Source organism: Trichomycterus rosablanca, chromosome 1 (genome assembly GCF_030014385.1).
Source record: "Trichomycterus rosablanca isolate fTriRos1 chromosome 1, fTriRos1.hap1, whole genome shotgun sequence".
NCBI lineage: Eukaryota > Metazoa > Chordata > Actinopteri > Siluriformes > Trichomycteridae > Trichomycterus > Trichomycterus rosablanca.
The window spans coordinates 51,062,322-51,076,277 of NC_085988.1; the positions used below are offsets into that span (position 1 = coordinate 51,062,322).

General features: G+C 39.2%; 1 protein-coding gene across 1 annotated transcript in view; it reads left to right on the forward strand.

Moving 5' to 3' along the window:
* apaf1 (apoptotic peptidase activating factor 1) overlaps nucleotides 1–13,956 on the forward strand; it is a 90,327-nt gene that overhangs the window by 1,119 nt on the left and 75,252 nt on the right. Inside the window, exons 2-5 of the mRNA XM_062994165.1 lie at nucleotides 1,296–1,457; nucleotides 5,938–6,127; nucleotides 9,828–10,025; nucleotides 13,523–13,712. Coding sequence (XP_062850235.1) covers nucleotides 1,320–1,457; nucleotides 5,938–6,127; nucleotides 9,828–10,025; nucleotides 13,523–13,712 — 716 coding nt within the window. The 5' untranslated portion in view covers nucleotides 1,296–1,319. The remainder of the gene's footprint in view (nucleotides 1–1,295; nucleotides 1,458–5,937; nucleotides 6,128–9,827; nucleotides 10,026–13,522; nucleotides 13,713–13,956) is intronic.

Below are 13,956 nucleotides of genomic sequence, written 5' to 3' on the forward strand. Positions count from 1 at the left end.
TAACAGGTTTTCCATTCTTTGCACAACTGTCAAGATGAGTTCTTTCATTGGGTTCTTGTCTGGATGCCCAATTTAAAGGTTCTGCCAAGCTTCTTTCATTCCAAAATGATTGAGGCCTTTTTGGTCCTGATGCCAGTGCTTTTTAGTTTTGACATCTCTTGGGTCTTGCTAATATTCCAAAAACTCCTTACTTATTATTTAGCCCACTTTCTACAATGCACTACTTTTACTGGCAGCAAAACAGCTCTAGAGCATAATACAACCACCACCATGGTTTTTTTTTTTTTTTTTTTGCATTTTTTCCCAATCTAGTTGTATCCAATTACCCGATTGCATTACACTTCCTCTCTACTGATGCTGATCTTCACTTCTGATTGAGGTGAGCGAGACTGACACGTGCAGTAGCCGACTGCATCTTTTTAAAATTATTTTTGTTTTATGCATTTTCTCCCCTTTTTTAGCACGTCCTATTGCCCGATTGCATCATGCTTACTCTCCACCAATGTCGATCCCTGCTCTGATTGAGGAGAATGAAGCTAACCCACGCCCCCTCCAACACGTGGGCAGCATGCCGTATGCATTTTATTACCTACACTTTGATGAGTGCAGTGCAGCTCAGCGTTGTGTACGGAGAGACACACACTGAGAGCACTCTTTTCTCATCTCTGTGCAGGCGCCATCAATCAGCTAGCAGAGGTCGTAATTGCACCAGTCATGAGAGAGAGACCCCATCCGGCTTAGTCCCGCCCATATCTGAACAACAGGCCAATCGTTGTTCATGTGGCCACTCAGCTTAGCTGGCAGGCAGAGCGGAGATTTGATACGATGTATTTGAGATTCCAGCTCTGGTTCCAGCATGTGTTTTTACCGCTGCGCCACCTGAGCGGCCGCTGACTGCATCTTTTTACCTGCACGAGGCGAGTTCATATGCGGATCAGCTTTGTGTATGGAGAGCCACACCCTGTCCACATTATCCCTCGACTTTGAGCAGGCGCCATCAACCAGCCAGCAGAGGTCATAATTGCATCAGTCGCAAGGTCCCTATCCGGCTTCCCACCCTGTATGAACAACAATCGTTGTTCATGTAGCCGTTCAGTCACAGAAAAAATAGATTTTTTTTATTTTATTTTAAGTGACATGACAAGTTTATGCAAACTTCTGATCTCAAGACAAAGTAACTTGTAAATAGGTTTTTAGGTGTCAGATAATAATTTTACATAAGTATGGACTTATTTAATACTTTATGGGCTAAAATGATGAATGCCCCTATCATCTTACCAGTGTTGTGTTTGTAGGTGTGTGTGTGTGAGCACGTGGAGATGGAGGAGAGGGCTCGTAGCCGTTTGCTGCGCTCTAGAGCCAGACTGGAGCAGGACATCGAGGCCTCCGACCTCATGGACCACATGATCAGTGATGAGATCCTAAGTGTAGATGAGGAAGAGAGAGTACACCGAAAGGTCAGTCCTCTGCTTTCATGCTATTGCAGTATTTTTCTATGATCTGAAATTACCCTGGGGGTAGACTTGGCTGGTAGACTTGGATATATAAAACCACCTCCATGTTTCTACACACATTTTATCAGCTCCACTTACCATATAAAACCATTTTGAAATTCTACAATTACTGACTGTAGTCCATCTGTTTCTCTACATACTTTTTTTTAACCTGCTTTCACCCTGTTCTTCAGGACCCCTCCCTACAGGGCCACCACAGAGTAGGTATTATTTAGGTGATGAATCATTCTCAGCACTGCAGTGACACTGACATGGTGGTGGTGTGTTAGTGTGTGTTGTGCTGGTATGAGTGGATCAGACACAGCAGCGCTTCTGGAGTTTTTAAATACTGTGTCCACTCACTGTCCACTCTATTAGACACTCCTACCTAGTTGGTCCACCTTGTAGATGTAAAGTGAGAGACGATCGCTCATCTATTGCTGCTGTTTGAGTTGGTCATCTTCTAGACCTACATCAGTGATCACAGGATGCTGCCCTCGGGGCGCTGTTGGCTGGATATATTTTTTGTTGGTGGACTATTCTCAGTCCAGCAGTGACATTGAGGTGTTTAAAAACTTTAGCAGCGCTGCTGTGCCTTATCCACTCACACCAGCACAACACACACTAACACACCACCACCATGTCTGTGTCACTGCAGTGCTGAGAATGATCCACCACCTAAATAATACCTACTCTGTGGTGGTCCTGGGAGAGTCCTGACCATTGAAGAACAGCATGAAGTGAGACTAACAAAGCATGTAGAGAAACAGATGGACTACAGTCAGTAATTGTAGAACTACAAAGTGCTCCTATATGGTAAGTGGAGCTGATAAAATATAAAAAAATTATAGTGAGTGTAGAAACAAGGAGGTGGTTTTAATGTTATGGCTGATCGGTGTATATTGTCATTGCAAACCATGGTGGTCTGTTCATCAAGGTTAACAAGAAAACCCAACTGTCATAAGAAAATAGGTCTGGATGGTCACATGTAATCCAACCGTCACCAAAAGACCATTGGTTTTGCAACTAAGTTTAGTAGCTGCAAGAAATGCAAGAAAGAAACCCAATTTGGGTTTTCTTCTTCTTCTTACCTTCTTGACAGTTTTTTATATTAAACAAATCACAACTATGTATATACTGACCATTGTTGTTCAATTAAATGAACTTAAATCATGACACCAAAATTCAAAGAAAAGAAATACAAAATTTATATCTGTGTGTTGTTCCATTAAGAATATAAAGAAATAAAAACTAAGATGAATGTTCAGCCTTAGAAATGGAATGATTACCTCACAAGTTTTGTTTTGGGCCAGGGTTCAAAACATGACAGTCACACCTGTGAGGCTCTGGGACAGATATTATTGCAGCTGGCACAGTGGGCAAAACTTGTCATAAAGCTAGAGGTCAATTAGAGGGACGATAATGATTTGTCAATTTTACTGTCACTTGAAATTTGTATTTCATTAAATTCTTATTGCTGAAAATCTATAGCTGGACCACCTCACAGCCCAACAGTGGGCGACTAAGGGGTTTCTTTAACTAAACTTATATTCTAACACAAAAATAAATGATTTATTTGCTTAGATTAGTATTATATGTATTTTTATTTGTAACTTCATGTGTTTACACACTTTGGTTACATTCATGACATGACAGGTAGCCACTGGTTACACAAGGTTTATCAGTTCACAAGTTTAATGTCAAACACTTTTTATAATATCTTAGACCCTTGCTGAGGGTGTAAAAGGCCCTAACAGGTAGGCTCAACACCTACCTTAGAAGTAAAGTGCCTAGCCCAAACCTCCAAAACAGCTTTATTATATTTTTTTCTGCCACAGAACTTTACATTTGGTACAGTGAAAGTCAAGTGTTGTGATTCCATGGTATTTATTTAACATGAGTTTAAACTGTCAGGTGATAAAGTGTGATTCATCCCTATAAATAGTAGTGAGTGGTAAGTCTAGGTGTTCGGACTTGAGCTGTAACCTTGAAGTTACTTGTGACTTATCTGAGCTGCATAATGAGTTGTATACAGTAGCAGAAAAACCCCAGCCTGTTGTTATTGTATGTGTAAGACCAATGACATTACAAAACCTGCTGAAATCACCTCGCAGTCATTACACATGGGAGGGGTAAATAGAAGTGAAAGTAGCAGTCCTAACCATATTAACCATATTTAACCATGAATAGCTTTACTAAATTTTTCAAAATCTTTTAATCTAAATCTTATTTATTTATTCATTTATTTATCTTTTTTCATGCAATATGTGTTGAAAAGTACTTTCTATCGAAAACTCTAGCAAATGAATTTACCCCTGACTTTATACATTGCAGCTTGACTATGATTGTGTCATTTTAATGTGAATTTTAAACAAAAAACACTTTATATTTTATATACCATTTTATATTATACCACACTGCAGCTTAAATGTTGATTTAAATTGATTACACCTAATGATTCATTTTCTTTAACATTACAGCTTAGAGAAGGTATATACTTACAGTATCTGCTTGTTTTTTTTTAATCTTCCCCATTTATCTCGCAGTCGAGTCATTTCCGATTCCTAGTTGCACATCCCCCTAATTTGATCAAGGACTGGATCACCACACGCCCCCTCTGACAGATATCCAGTCTGCAACAGCTTCTTATCACCTGCCAGTGTTGGGTTTTCACAGTGCACTAAAAACAGAACTCTAAAAACTGAACATCGGGAGCTGTTTCTTCAGGACTTGCTACTGTAACAAATCCACCTGCCCTGGCACGAGCTGTGCCAGTGGATGGTGTGGTGGTATTGCTCATATTCTGCCATCGCTGGCTCGTATTAGGGTTCCTTATCTTGTCTGGGATGACACATTGCTATGACAACATACTGTATAAGCACCAGCTTTCTTCCCACCTTGGATGTGGCTCAATGGGTAGCACTGTCGCCTCACAGCAAGAAGGTCCTGGGTTTGATTCCCAGGTGAGGCGGTCCGAGGTGGAGTTTGCATGTTCTCCCTGTGGCTGTGTGGGTTTCCTCCGGGAGCTCCGGTTTCCTCCCATGTCCCAAAAACATGCAAGTGATGTGAATTGGGATACTAAATTGTCCATGACTGTGTTTGATGTTAAAACTTGTGAACTGTTGAATCTTGTCTAATGAGTAACTACCGTTTCTGTCCTGAATGTAACCAAAGTGTGTAAAGCATTATGTTAAAATCCTAATAAACAAACAAACACCTTGGATGGAGTTCTGCAGCATGCATACCTGTCGTGGAACTCGGTGTGACTTGGTTATACGAATCATGTTATTAGAGCCACTCTTGGTACCTTGCCACTCCCCCCAACTCATGCAGACACCAGACCAGTCCTGAATATCTCATACTAAAGACCCTGTCTAACCTTCCTCTAATTAAACATGGCCAACTATGGTTGTGTGGGCACCCTGCCAGGTCAGTGAGATTCTCACAAGTTTGAACACGCTGCAGTGATGTGCTAGTGTGTTAGGCTGCTGTTATTTTTTATTGCATTTTAGAAAACATCCTAACTTTTCTGGAAATGGGGTTTTTATATTCTCACTACTGTAAGACCTGTAAAATTTGTAAGCAGTATTTTAAAAATCACTGTTAAAATCTGATCAACAGTTTTTTTATACATTTATTATTGACTTAAACATTGAATAGATTGTGTTCCTCAGATTTATTATGGCCACTTCACTTTACTCTGTCCTAGTTTGCATTTTGCACTGTCCAAGTATACACTCCTTTGGTAGTGTTAATGCTAGTGGAAGTGAACCCCAAGAAATATCTACCTTGTTAGGGTTTGCTTCTATTAAATAGTTCTGAGAACCTTTTTATGTAACTATTCTTGAAATCAGTGACACCCTGTGTGTTTTTTATGGATGCTAAAAGGATTTTAACGTCATGTTTTACACTTTGGTTACATTCATGACAGGAACGGTAGTCACTCATTACACAAGGTTCATCAGTTCAGACAAGGTTATGTCGAACACAGTCATAGACAATTTAGTATCTTCAATTCACCTCACTCGCATGTCATTGGACTGTGGGAGGAAACCAGAGCTCCTGGAGTAAACCCACACAGACATGGGGAGAACAAACAGAACTTCACACAGAAAGAACCCGGACCGCCCCATCTGGGGATCAAACCCAGTACCTTCTTGCTAAAAGCATCAGCTAAATTCTGTAAATGTTTTATTATTTGCAGCGTGGGGCACTTGTATGATGTAACAGTCTATTGCGCTAGCCTACCATTGTTAAGATCTAGCAGGGTATTCCCTGGAGAACCGGACCCGCTACAACCACAATACCAATGGGTTGATACCCTGTTGATACCCTGTTAGCGATGTTGATGTAAATTCCCATCATTAATCATTCTCCATTCCTTGCTTAATGAATGAATGTACTGGAAGGTTCCTTTTATACATTTTCTCTTTTTTATGTCTAGCCGAACAAGAAAGAGCAGGCAGCAGCACTGTTGGAGCTTCTTCTAAGCAAAGACAACAGAGCCTACATCTCTTTCTACAACGCTCTTATCCGGGAGAGCTATGAAGACCTGGCCAGTCTGCTTCAGAGTGACCTGCCCCAGCTCAGCCCTGAGGGGGAAAAGGGTTACTCCAATGGGATCTCTCCCTCAGGTGAATTATAAAGCATTGTTTTTATTCATCACAGCCATATTTTTTACTGGATCATATATATATATATATATATATATATATATATATATATATATATATATATATATATATATACAACCCCTGGCAAAAATTATGGAATCACCACTCTTGGAAGATGTTCTGTCAATTGTTTAATTTTGTAGAAAAAAAATAAATCACAGACATGCCACAAAACTATCATTTTTCAAAATGTCAACCTTCTGGCATTAAGAAACAATAAAAAAAAGAAACAAATATAATAGTTGTGGTCAGTCACAATTGCTTTTTTTTAGATCAAGTAGAGGAAAAAAATATGGAATCACTCAAATCTGAGAAAAAAATTATGGAATCACTCTGTAATTTGCAGTTTAAAAACAAAACATCTGCAGCAGATTAGATTTGCTAATTATTCTTCAGTTTAAAAAGAGTGCTTACACCTCGGAGAGCTGTTGCACAAAGCAGATTGTCATGAATCATGGTTCCAACACAAGATATGTCAGTTGAAACAAATGAGAGGATTATAAAACTCCTTCAAGAAGATAAATCATTGTGGAATGTCGCAAAAGATGTTGGTTGTTCCCAGTAAGCTGTGTTTAAAATCTGGACCAAGTACAAACAAAATGGGAAGGTTGTAAAAGGGAAGCATACTGGTAGACCAAGTAAGACATCAAAGCATCAAGATAGAAAACTTAAAGCAATATGTCTTGAAAACAGAAAATGCACAACAAAACAAATGAGAAACAAGTGGCCGGAAAGTGGAGTCAATGTCTGTGACTGAACTGTAAGAAATCACCTAAAAGAAATGGGATTTACATACAGAAAAGCCAAACAAAAGCCACCATTAACACCTAAAAAGAAAAGAACAAGGTTAAAGTAGGCTAAAGAAAAGCAATCGTGGACTGTGGGTGACTGGATAAAAGTGATCTTCAGTGATGAATCGCGAATCTGCATTGGGCAAGGTGATGATGCTGGAACTTTTGTTTGGTGTCTGTCCAATGAAATTTATGAAGATAACTGCCTAAAGAAAACATGTTAATTTCCACAGTTGTTGATGATATGGGCCTGCATGTCGGGTAAAGGCACAGGGGAGATGGTCTTCAATAAATGCCAAAGTCCACATTGAAATTTTGGACGCTTTTCTTATTCCATCAGTTGAAAGGATGTTTGGTGATGATGACTTCATTTTTCAAGATGATAATGCATCTTGCCATAGGGCAAAGGACGTGAAAACTTTCCTTCAAGAAAACATATAATGTCAATGGCATGGCCTGCAAATAGTCCGGATCTCAATCCATTTGAAAATCTCTGGTGGAAATTGAAGAAAATGGTCAATGACAAGGTTCCAACCTGCAAAGCTGATCTGGCAACAGCAAGAGACAGTTGAAGGCAGATTGATGAAGAATACTGTTTGTCATTAGTTAACTCCATGCCTCAGAGAGTTTAAACCATTATAAAAGCCAGAGGTGGTGCAACAAAGTAATAATGGTGCAGTGTTTTCTAATGATTCCATAATTTTTTCCTCAGATTTGAGTGATTCCATATTTTTTTCCTCTACTTGATCTAAAAAAAAGCAATTGTGACTGACCACAACTATTATATTTGTTTCTTTTTTTATTGTTTCTTAATGCCAGAGGGTTGACAGTTTGAGAAATGATAGTTTTGTGGCATGTCTGTGATTTATTTTTTTTCTACAAAATTAAACAATTGAAAGAACATCTTCCAAGAGTGGTGATTCCATAATTTTTGCCAGGTGTTGTATGTATATATATATATATATATATATATATATATATATATATATAGTGATCAGCCATAACATTAAAACCACCTCCTTGTTTCTACATATATATATATATATATATATATATATATATATATATATATATATATATATATACTGATCAGCCATAACATTAAAACCACCTCCTTGTTTCTACACTCATTTTATCAGCTCCATTTACCATATAGAAGCACCTTGTAATTCTACAATTACTGACTGTAGTTCATCTGTTTCTCTACATACTTTTTTACATGTAGAAGCAAGGAGGTGGTTTTAATGTTATGGCTGATATAATAGGTTGATGTTTGAACATTAACATTTCTTTAAATGTAAAGTGTAACAAGCCCCGAAATCTAATGCTTAATTGATTGATTATTGATTATTTTTGATTGATTATTCCCACAGTGGCTATTAAATGAGATAGAGTGGACCTATTTAACCAGTGGCCTACAGGCCAAAATGAGCACATTTCTATTAGGAAGAAGTGCTAAAAAAAATTATAATTAAGCTATAACTGCTATAAAAGCACATCAGTAAATGCATATGATACATGTACATATTTGGAGGGCGCAGTGGTAAAACACGCTAACCCACTACCGCTGAGGCTGGTCAGGTGTATACACAGTGGGGGAATAGCTAGCTATTGAGAGGTCAAGTCAAGTCAACTTTATTTATATAGCTCTTTTTACAATAGACATTGTCTCAAAGCAACTTTACAAAATCCAGGACCAACAGATACAAAAACCCCTGTTGAGCAAGCCGAGGGCGACTGTGGCAAGGAAAAACTCCCTGAAAATTACAGGAAGAAACCTTCCTTCTTGGGTGGTCTAGAGGATACTTTAAATAAATAGGATTTACACAAATTATACAAACACAGAATTAAATGAACTAAAAGTTATAACTGGCAGTAAATAAATAAATAAATAAATAATAATAATTGAGTTGTTATTCGGTCTAGTCTTCAATAAAGTCTGTAGTGAGTTCTTGTCATTCTTGGTGCAATTACTCCAGACCCGTCACATCCGGCAGGAGCAGCATCGTTGTCACGGCAGTCTCGACTTCAATCCTTAACCTCGGCGGGTAAACAGGTTTCCATCAGAATGCCCTCGGGGTAAAACAACAGAGAATGTAGTTATTAATGTACAATGCTAGTTGAGTAAAACAGTTTTACAGAGTGTTTTAGACTCCGGCAGCCCTAATTATTACAGCATAACTAAAAGGGAGAGCGAGCAGGTAACAAGGTCATGAAGGCTTTCATACGACATCAGCGCCCACCTCTCCTACCCAAACCTGAGTGATCGGACAAGAGAGGCAGAACAACAGCAACCCAACATCCCTGATCACCACAAGTTTCTATGACCAAGAACCCCCAAGCTCTGCACCTTTGTCTATACTAATCAAAAGCCTGAGAAAATAAATATGTTTTCAGTCTAGACTTAAACATTGAGACTGTGTCCGAATCCCGAACAGAGGCAGGAAGATTATTCCAAAGTTGTGGAGCTTTGTAAGAAAATGCTCTTCCACCAGCCGTGATCTTTTTAATTCTAGGAACTATAAGTAACCCTGCATCTTGTGAGCGAAGTGGACGTGCTGGGTTGTAGTGATTAATAAGTTCACTCAGATACTGTGGAGCCAGACCATGTAGCGCTTTATAGGTTAGTAAAAGTATTTTGTAATCAATGCGGCCAGTGAAGAGATGATAGAACAGGACCGATATGATCAAACTTTCTAGTTCTAGTTAGCACTCGAGCTGCTGCATTTTGAACTAACTGGGAGGTCTACTTGCCTGTGTGCTCTCAGCCCAAAAATTCCTTTTGGCTTCCATTCTGTATGTGTGACTATTTGGTCTGTCGGTAGTGTAGTTAAGTAAAAAGTCTTACTTTGTCTGTCCTCTGGTTTCAGTGCAGGACATCCTGAGTGTGGGTGGAGTTCCTCAGAGGCCCATGGTGTTTGTGAATCGTCCTGCTTTGCTTAACCAGCTCCGGGAGAACCTGTACCAGCTGCAGAAAACTCCTGGCTGGGTCACTGTGTTCGGCATGGCTGGATCAGGAAAGTCTGTGCTGGCGGCGGAGGCTGTGAGGGACTCGGCTCTTATCAAAGGTGTGGTCTTTAACCCCTTGATGCACTGTTTCTAAACATATGAGCTTCAGCAGCTAATTTGAAATTGGAGGGAATGTGCATGCTTTATATAAAGTATATTATTTATATAAAGTTATTCATGTTACTATTGAACCCTTGATATAAACGATCAGCCATAACATTGAAACCACCTCCTTGTTTCTACACTTACTGTCCACTGTATAAGCTCTACTTACCTTATAGAAGCACTTTGTAGTTCTACAATTACTGACTGTAGTCCATCTGTTTCTCTGCATGCTTTGTTAGCCCCCTGTCATGCTGTTCTTCAATGGTCAGGACTCATTTGGGTGGTGGATCATACTCAGCACTGCAGTGACACTGACATGGTGGTGGTGTGTTAGTGTGTGTTGTGCTGGTATGAGTGGATAAGACACAGCAATGCTGATGGAGTTTTTTAACACCTCACTGTCACTGCTGGACTAAGAATAGTCCACCAACCAAAAATATCCACCCAACAGCGCCCCGCAGGCAGTGTCCTGTGACCACTGATGAAGGTCTAGAAGATGACCAACTCAAACAGCAGCAAAAATTAGCGATCGTCTCTGACTTTACATCTACAAGGTGGACCAACTAGGTAGGAGTGTCTAATAGAGTGGACAGTTAGTGGACACTGTATTTAAAAACTCCAGCAGCGCTGCTGTGTCTGATACACTCATACCAGCACAACACACACTAACACACCACCGCCATGTCATTGTCACTGCAGTGCTGAGATCCACCACCTAAATAATACCTGCTTTGTGGTGGTTCTGACCATTGTAGAAAGCAGGTTAAAAAGGTATGTAGAGAAACAGATGGACTACAGTCAGTAATTGTAGAAATACAATGTGCTTCTATATGGTAAGTGGAGCTGATAAAATGGACACTGAGTGTAGAAACAAGGAGGTGGTTTTAATGTTATGGCTGATCAGTGTAAGGGTGTTTTACTGGTAGTTTTGCTCTGCAAATTTAACAGAAAAACACTATACACGGGCACTCTGTTGCACAGTGGTAAAACGGGCTAGCCCACCACTACTGAGATCTTAAGCTCTTGTTCGAATCTAAGCATGCTATCTTTTGGCCAGGCATCTACCCAGTCATGATTGGCTATGTCTGAGGGTGGGAGGAACGAAGAGATTCCTCATTGCTGCTGCAATTGCAGTCTCTGTTGGCTGGTTGAGAATAGGAGGGTTACATCAGAAAGGGCAGTCGATGTAAACTACAGATGAATCAGATATGTGAATGAATGAGCCACTTTGGCGCCGGGAGCAGCCAACATAAATCATTAATTCTTATTTATAAATCCATTATTTATTTAACACTAACTTTAAGCAGTAAACTGTGGCATGTTGTTCATGCTAAAATAAAGATTGCTAGCACACAATGTCTTATGTTAATGCTGGACATACTGCTCTGTTTTTGTGCAAAATTACACAAAGAACGACTGTGTTTTGGGCAAACCCTGTCTATGCATGTTGCTCCTGCAGCACAGTCTACGGTGCACTTAAATTCAGAGTTTTGTTTGCCAGTGAATGAATGAATTTCAGTAATAAATCTAAACAAGAAGCCCTTAATTCAACCCAAAGCACTGCCTACTGTACATAGTGCACTCACGCCTGTGTTATATCTGCGCACATTGCAATAGCTGTTCTGTTTTCTTAGTTTTTAATATAAATACATTCTATCCAATCCTGATTAAATAACCAAAATACACTATAAGCCCAAGAGTATTTAAACACCTGACCATTCGCTTGGCATCTCATAAAAACAAATGGTATTAAAAATTAGGGATGTCCCGATCCGATCTCAAAAATCGGAATCGGGGCCGATCAAGGCATTTTTTAACTGATCGGTATCGGCTTTACTAATGTCGATCATAAGCCGATCTTTTGTTTTATGTCAGCATTAAATTGGAAAGTAAAACAGGTCCAACAGTGTAGTGTAATGTCTGCAATGCGAGCGTTTCATGAGGCGGTAGTAGCAGAGCTGTGTTCATTACTGTAGAATTTTACTATTTATATGGTGTGTGAGTCAAGGATCACTCCGGTTTACAAAACAATAACTTTTAATCTGAGTATGAAAACTTCAGGACCATAACATACAGCTTTTACGAGTTTACGTGTTACAAGACTGAACGACATCTCAGTATCAGGCACTCTGATTGGCTTAGTTATGTAACCGAGCATCGTAGTGATGCACTTGCTTAATAAAGAAATAAATACACGGTATATTCACAAATTGTCAGGAGCATAACACTTTATTAACTACTTCTGTTACGGTACCGAATAGCGGACAGCTAGAGCCAAGCACGCAATTCCATGCACTATGGAAGTCCCAAAGGGTCAAAACACACTCACTTCGCGTAGAAACGTCCATCAAACCACTGTCACAATACAAGCACTTTAAGAACTGGCTTTCCTTCATAACAAAAGAGTGACTTTCCATTTTATTTTGGTATTCAGGTTTTACTGTAATGCTGTTAAGTAACTTATTAGTTTTTTTTTTTATATTCAAGTTAAGCTGCTACACCACTTGTGAGTGGAGATTTCTGTTCATATTTAGTGTATCACTGCATTAAACAGAATTATGTTCTTTGAATGTAAAGTTCAAAGTGAAACTAATTATCTCACTCATTTTGAGTGTTCTAGTTTTACTACTACCATGCTGCACTAAGTTTGATTAGTTTTATTTTGTAAAAATAAAAGAACATTAAGCAATAGCTTGGATGCAGGCAATTATTTTCCTACAGCACTGCAGAGCTATTCAGTTGTTAAACATATACATTGGATTAATTTGAATAACTGTAATGTACTTGAAGTGTGCACTGTGTGAACAGTGTTATCTAGTTCTTATCTAGACAATATCTAGAAAATACAAGTATCGGTTTGAGACTCGGTATTAGATCGGGATCAAAATTAATGATCGGGATCGGGATCGGGATCGGGAACAAAAAAAACGTGATCGGGACATCCCTATTAAAAATGAGTGACCTCTATGTGATCTTTTCAGCTGTAACAACAGCCACTCTTCTTAAAAGTCTTCTCTTAAAAAATATGTCTGTTGGAATTTGTGCCCATTCAGTCGAAAGAGCATTTGTATGGCTGGGCACTGATGATGGTCAAGAAAGCATCATAAAGGTTCTAGTTCATTCCAAAGTTGTTCAGTGGGGTTGAGGTCAGGGCTGTGTGCAGGCAACTTGAGTTTCTTTAAATCAAGAACAGGGGCACAGTCATGTTGGAACAGTAAAGGGCCTTCCCTAAACTGTCACTGCAAAGTTCATAAAATTTCCCTTTTGTGACTAATTACTTTACCTGTTAGCAATTATTGTGGCTGAAACCCATTATTCAAAAAATAGGAGTCCCAATACTTGGTCCATATATTGTACATGCAGAGCAAATTTAAATATATTTCATTTACAATATGAATCTTATTCTCAGTCAATGCAATTTTTCATTTTTTTTCCTCTCCCCTATGTGCAGACTGTTTTCCTGGAGGAATTCACTGGCTATCTCTTGGCCAGTGTGAGAAAGCCGATCTCCTGGTGAGAATGCAGTCTCTGTGTTTTAGGCTGGAGCAGATTCAGAGTTCAGACACAGCCCTGAGGCCACCCAGCTCTGTCGAAGAGGCCAAAGAGCGCATGCGTATTCTCATGCTGCGCAAGTTCCCCAGGTAATCCAAACACTACTTACATTCTGAATATCTTACTTAAAAGAGAAGGTAACACCAGTAAGAGTTGGGATCACTGTTGATATCATATACAATTAAGTGCATAGATTTTGCCACTTTGAATAAGATATATGAAAAAACTTGCCCCCTTAACTAGAAATCCCACTAAGGAACACTCTTCTTAACCCTGAATTAGGCATATGATGCCATATTAAAATGATTACTCACAGTGGCACTTTATATTGCT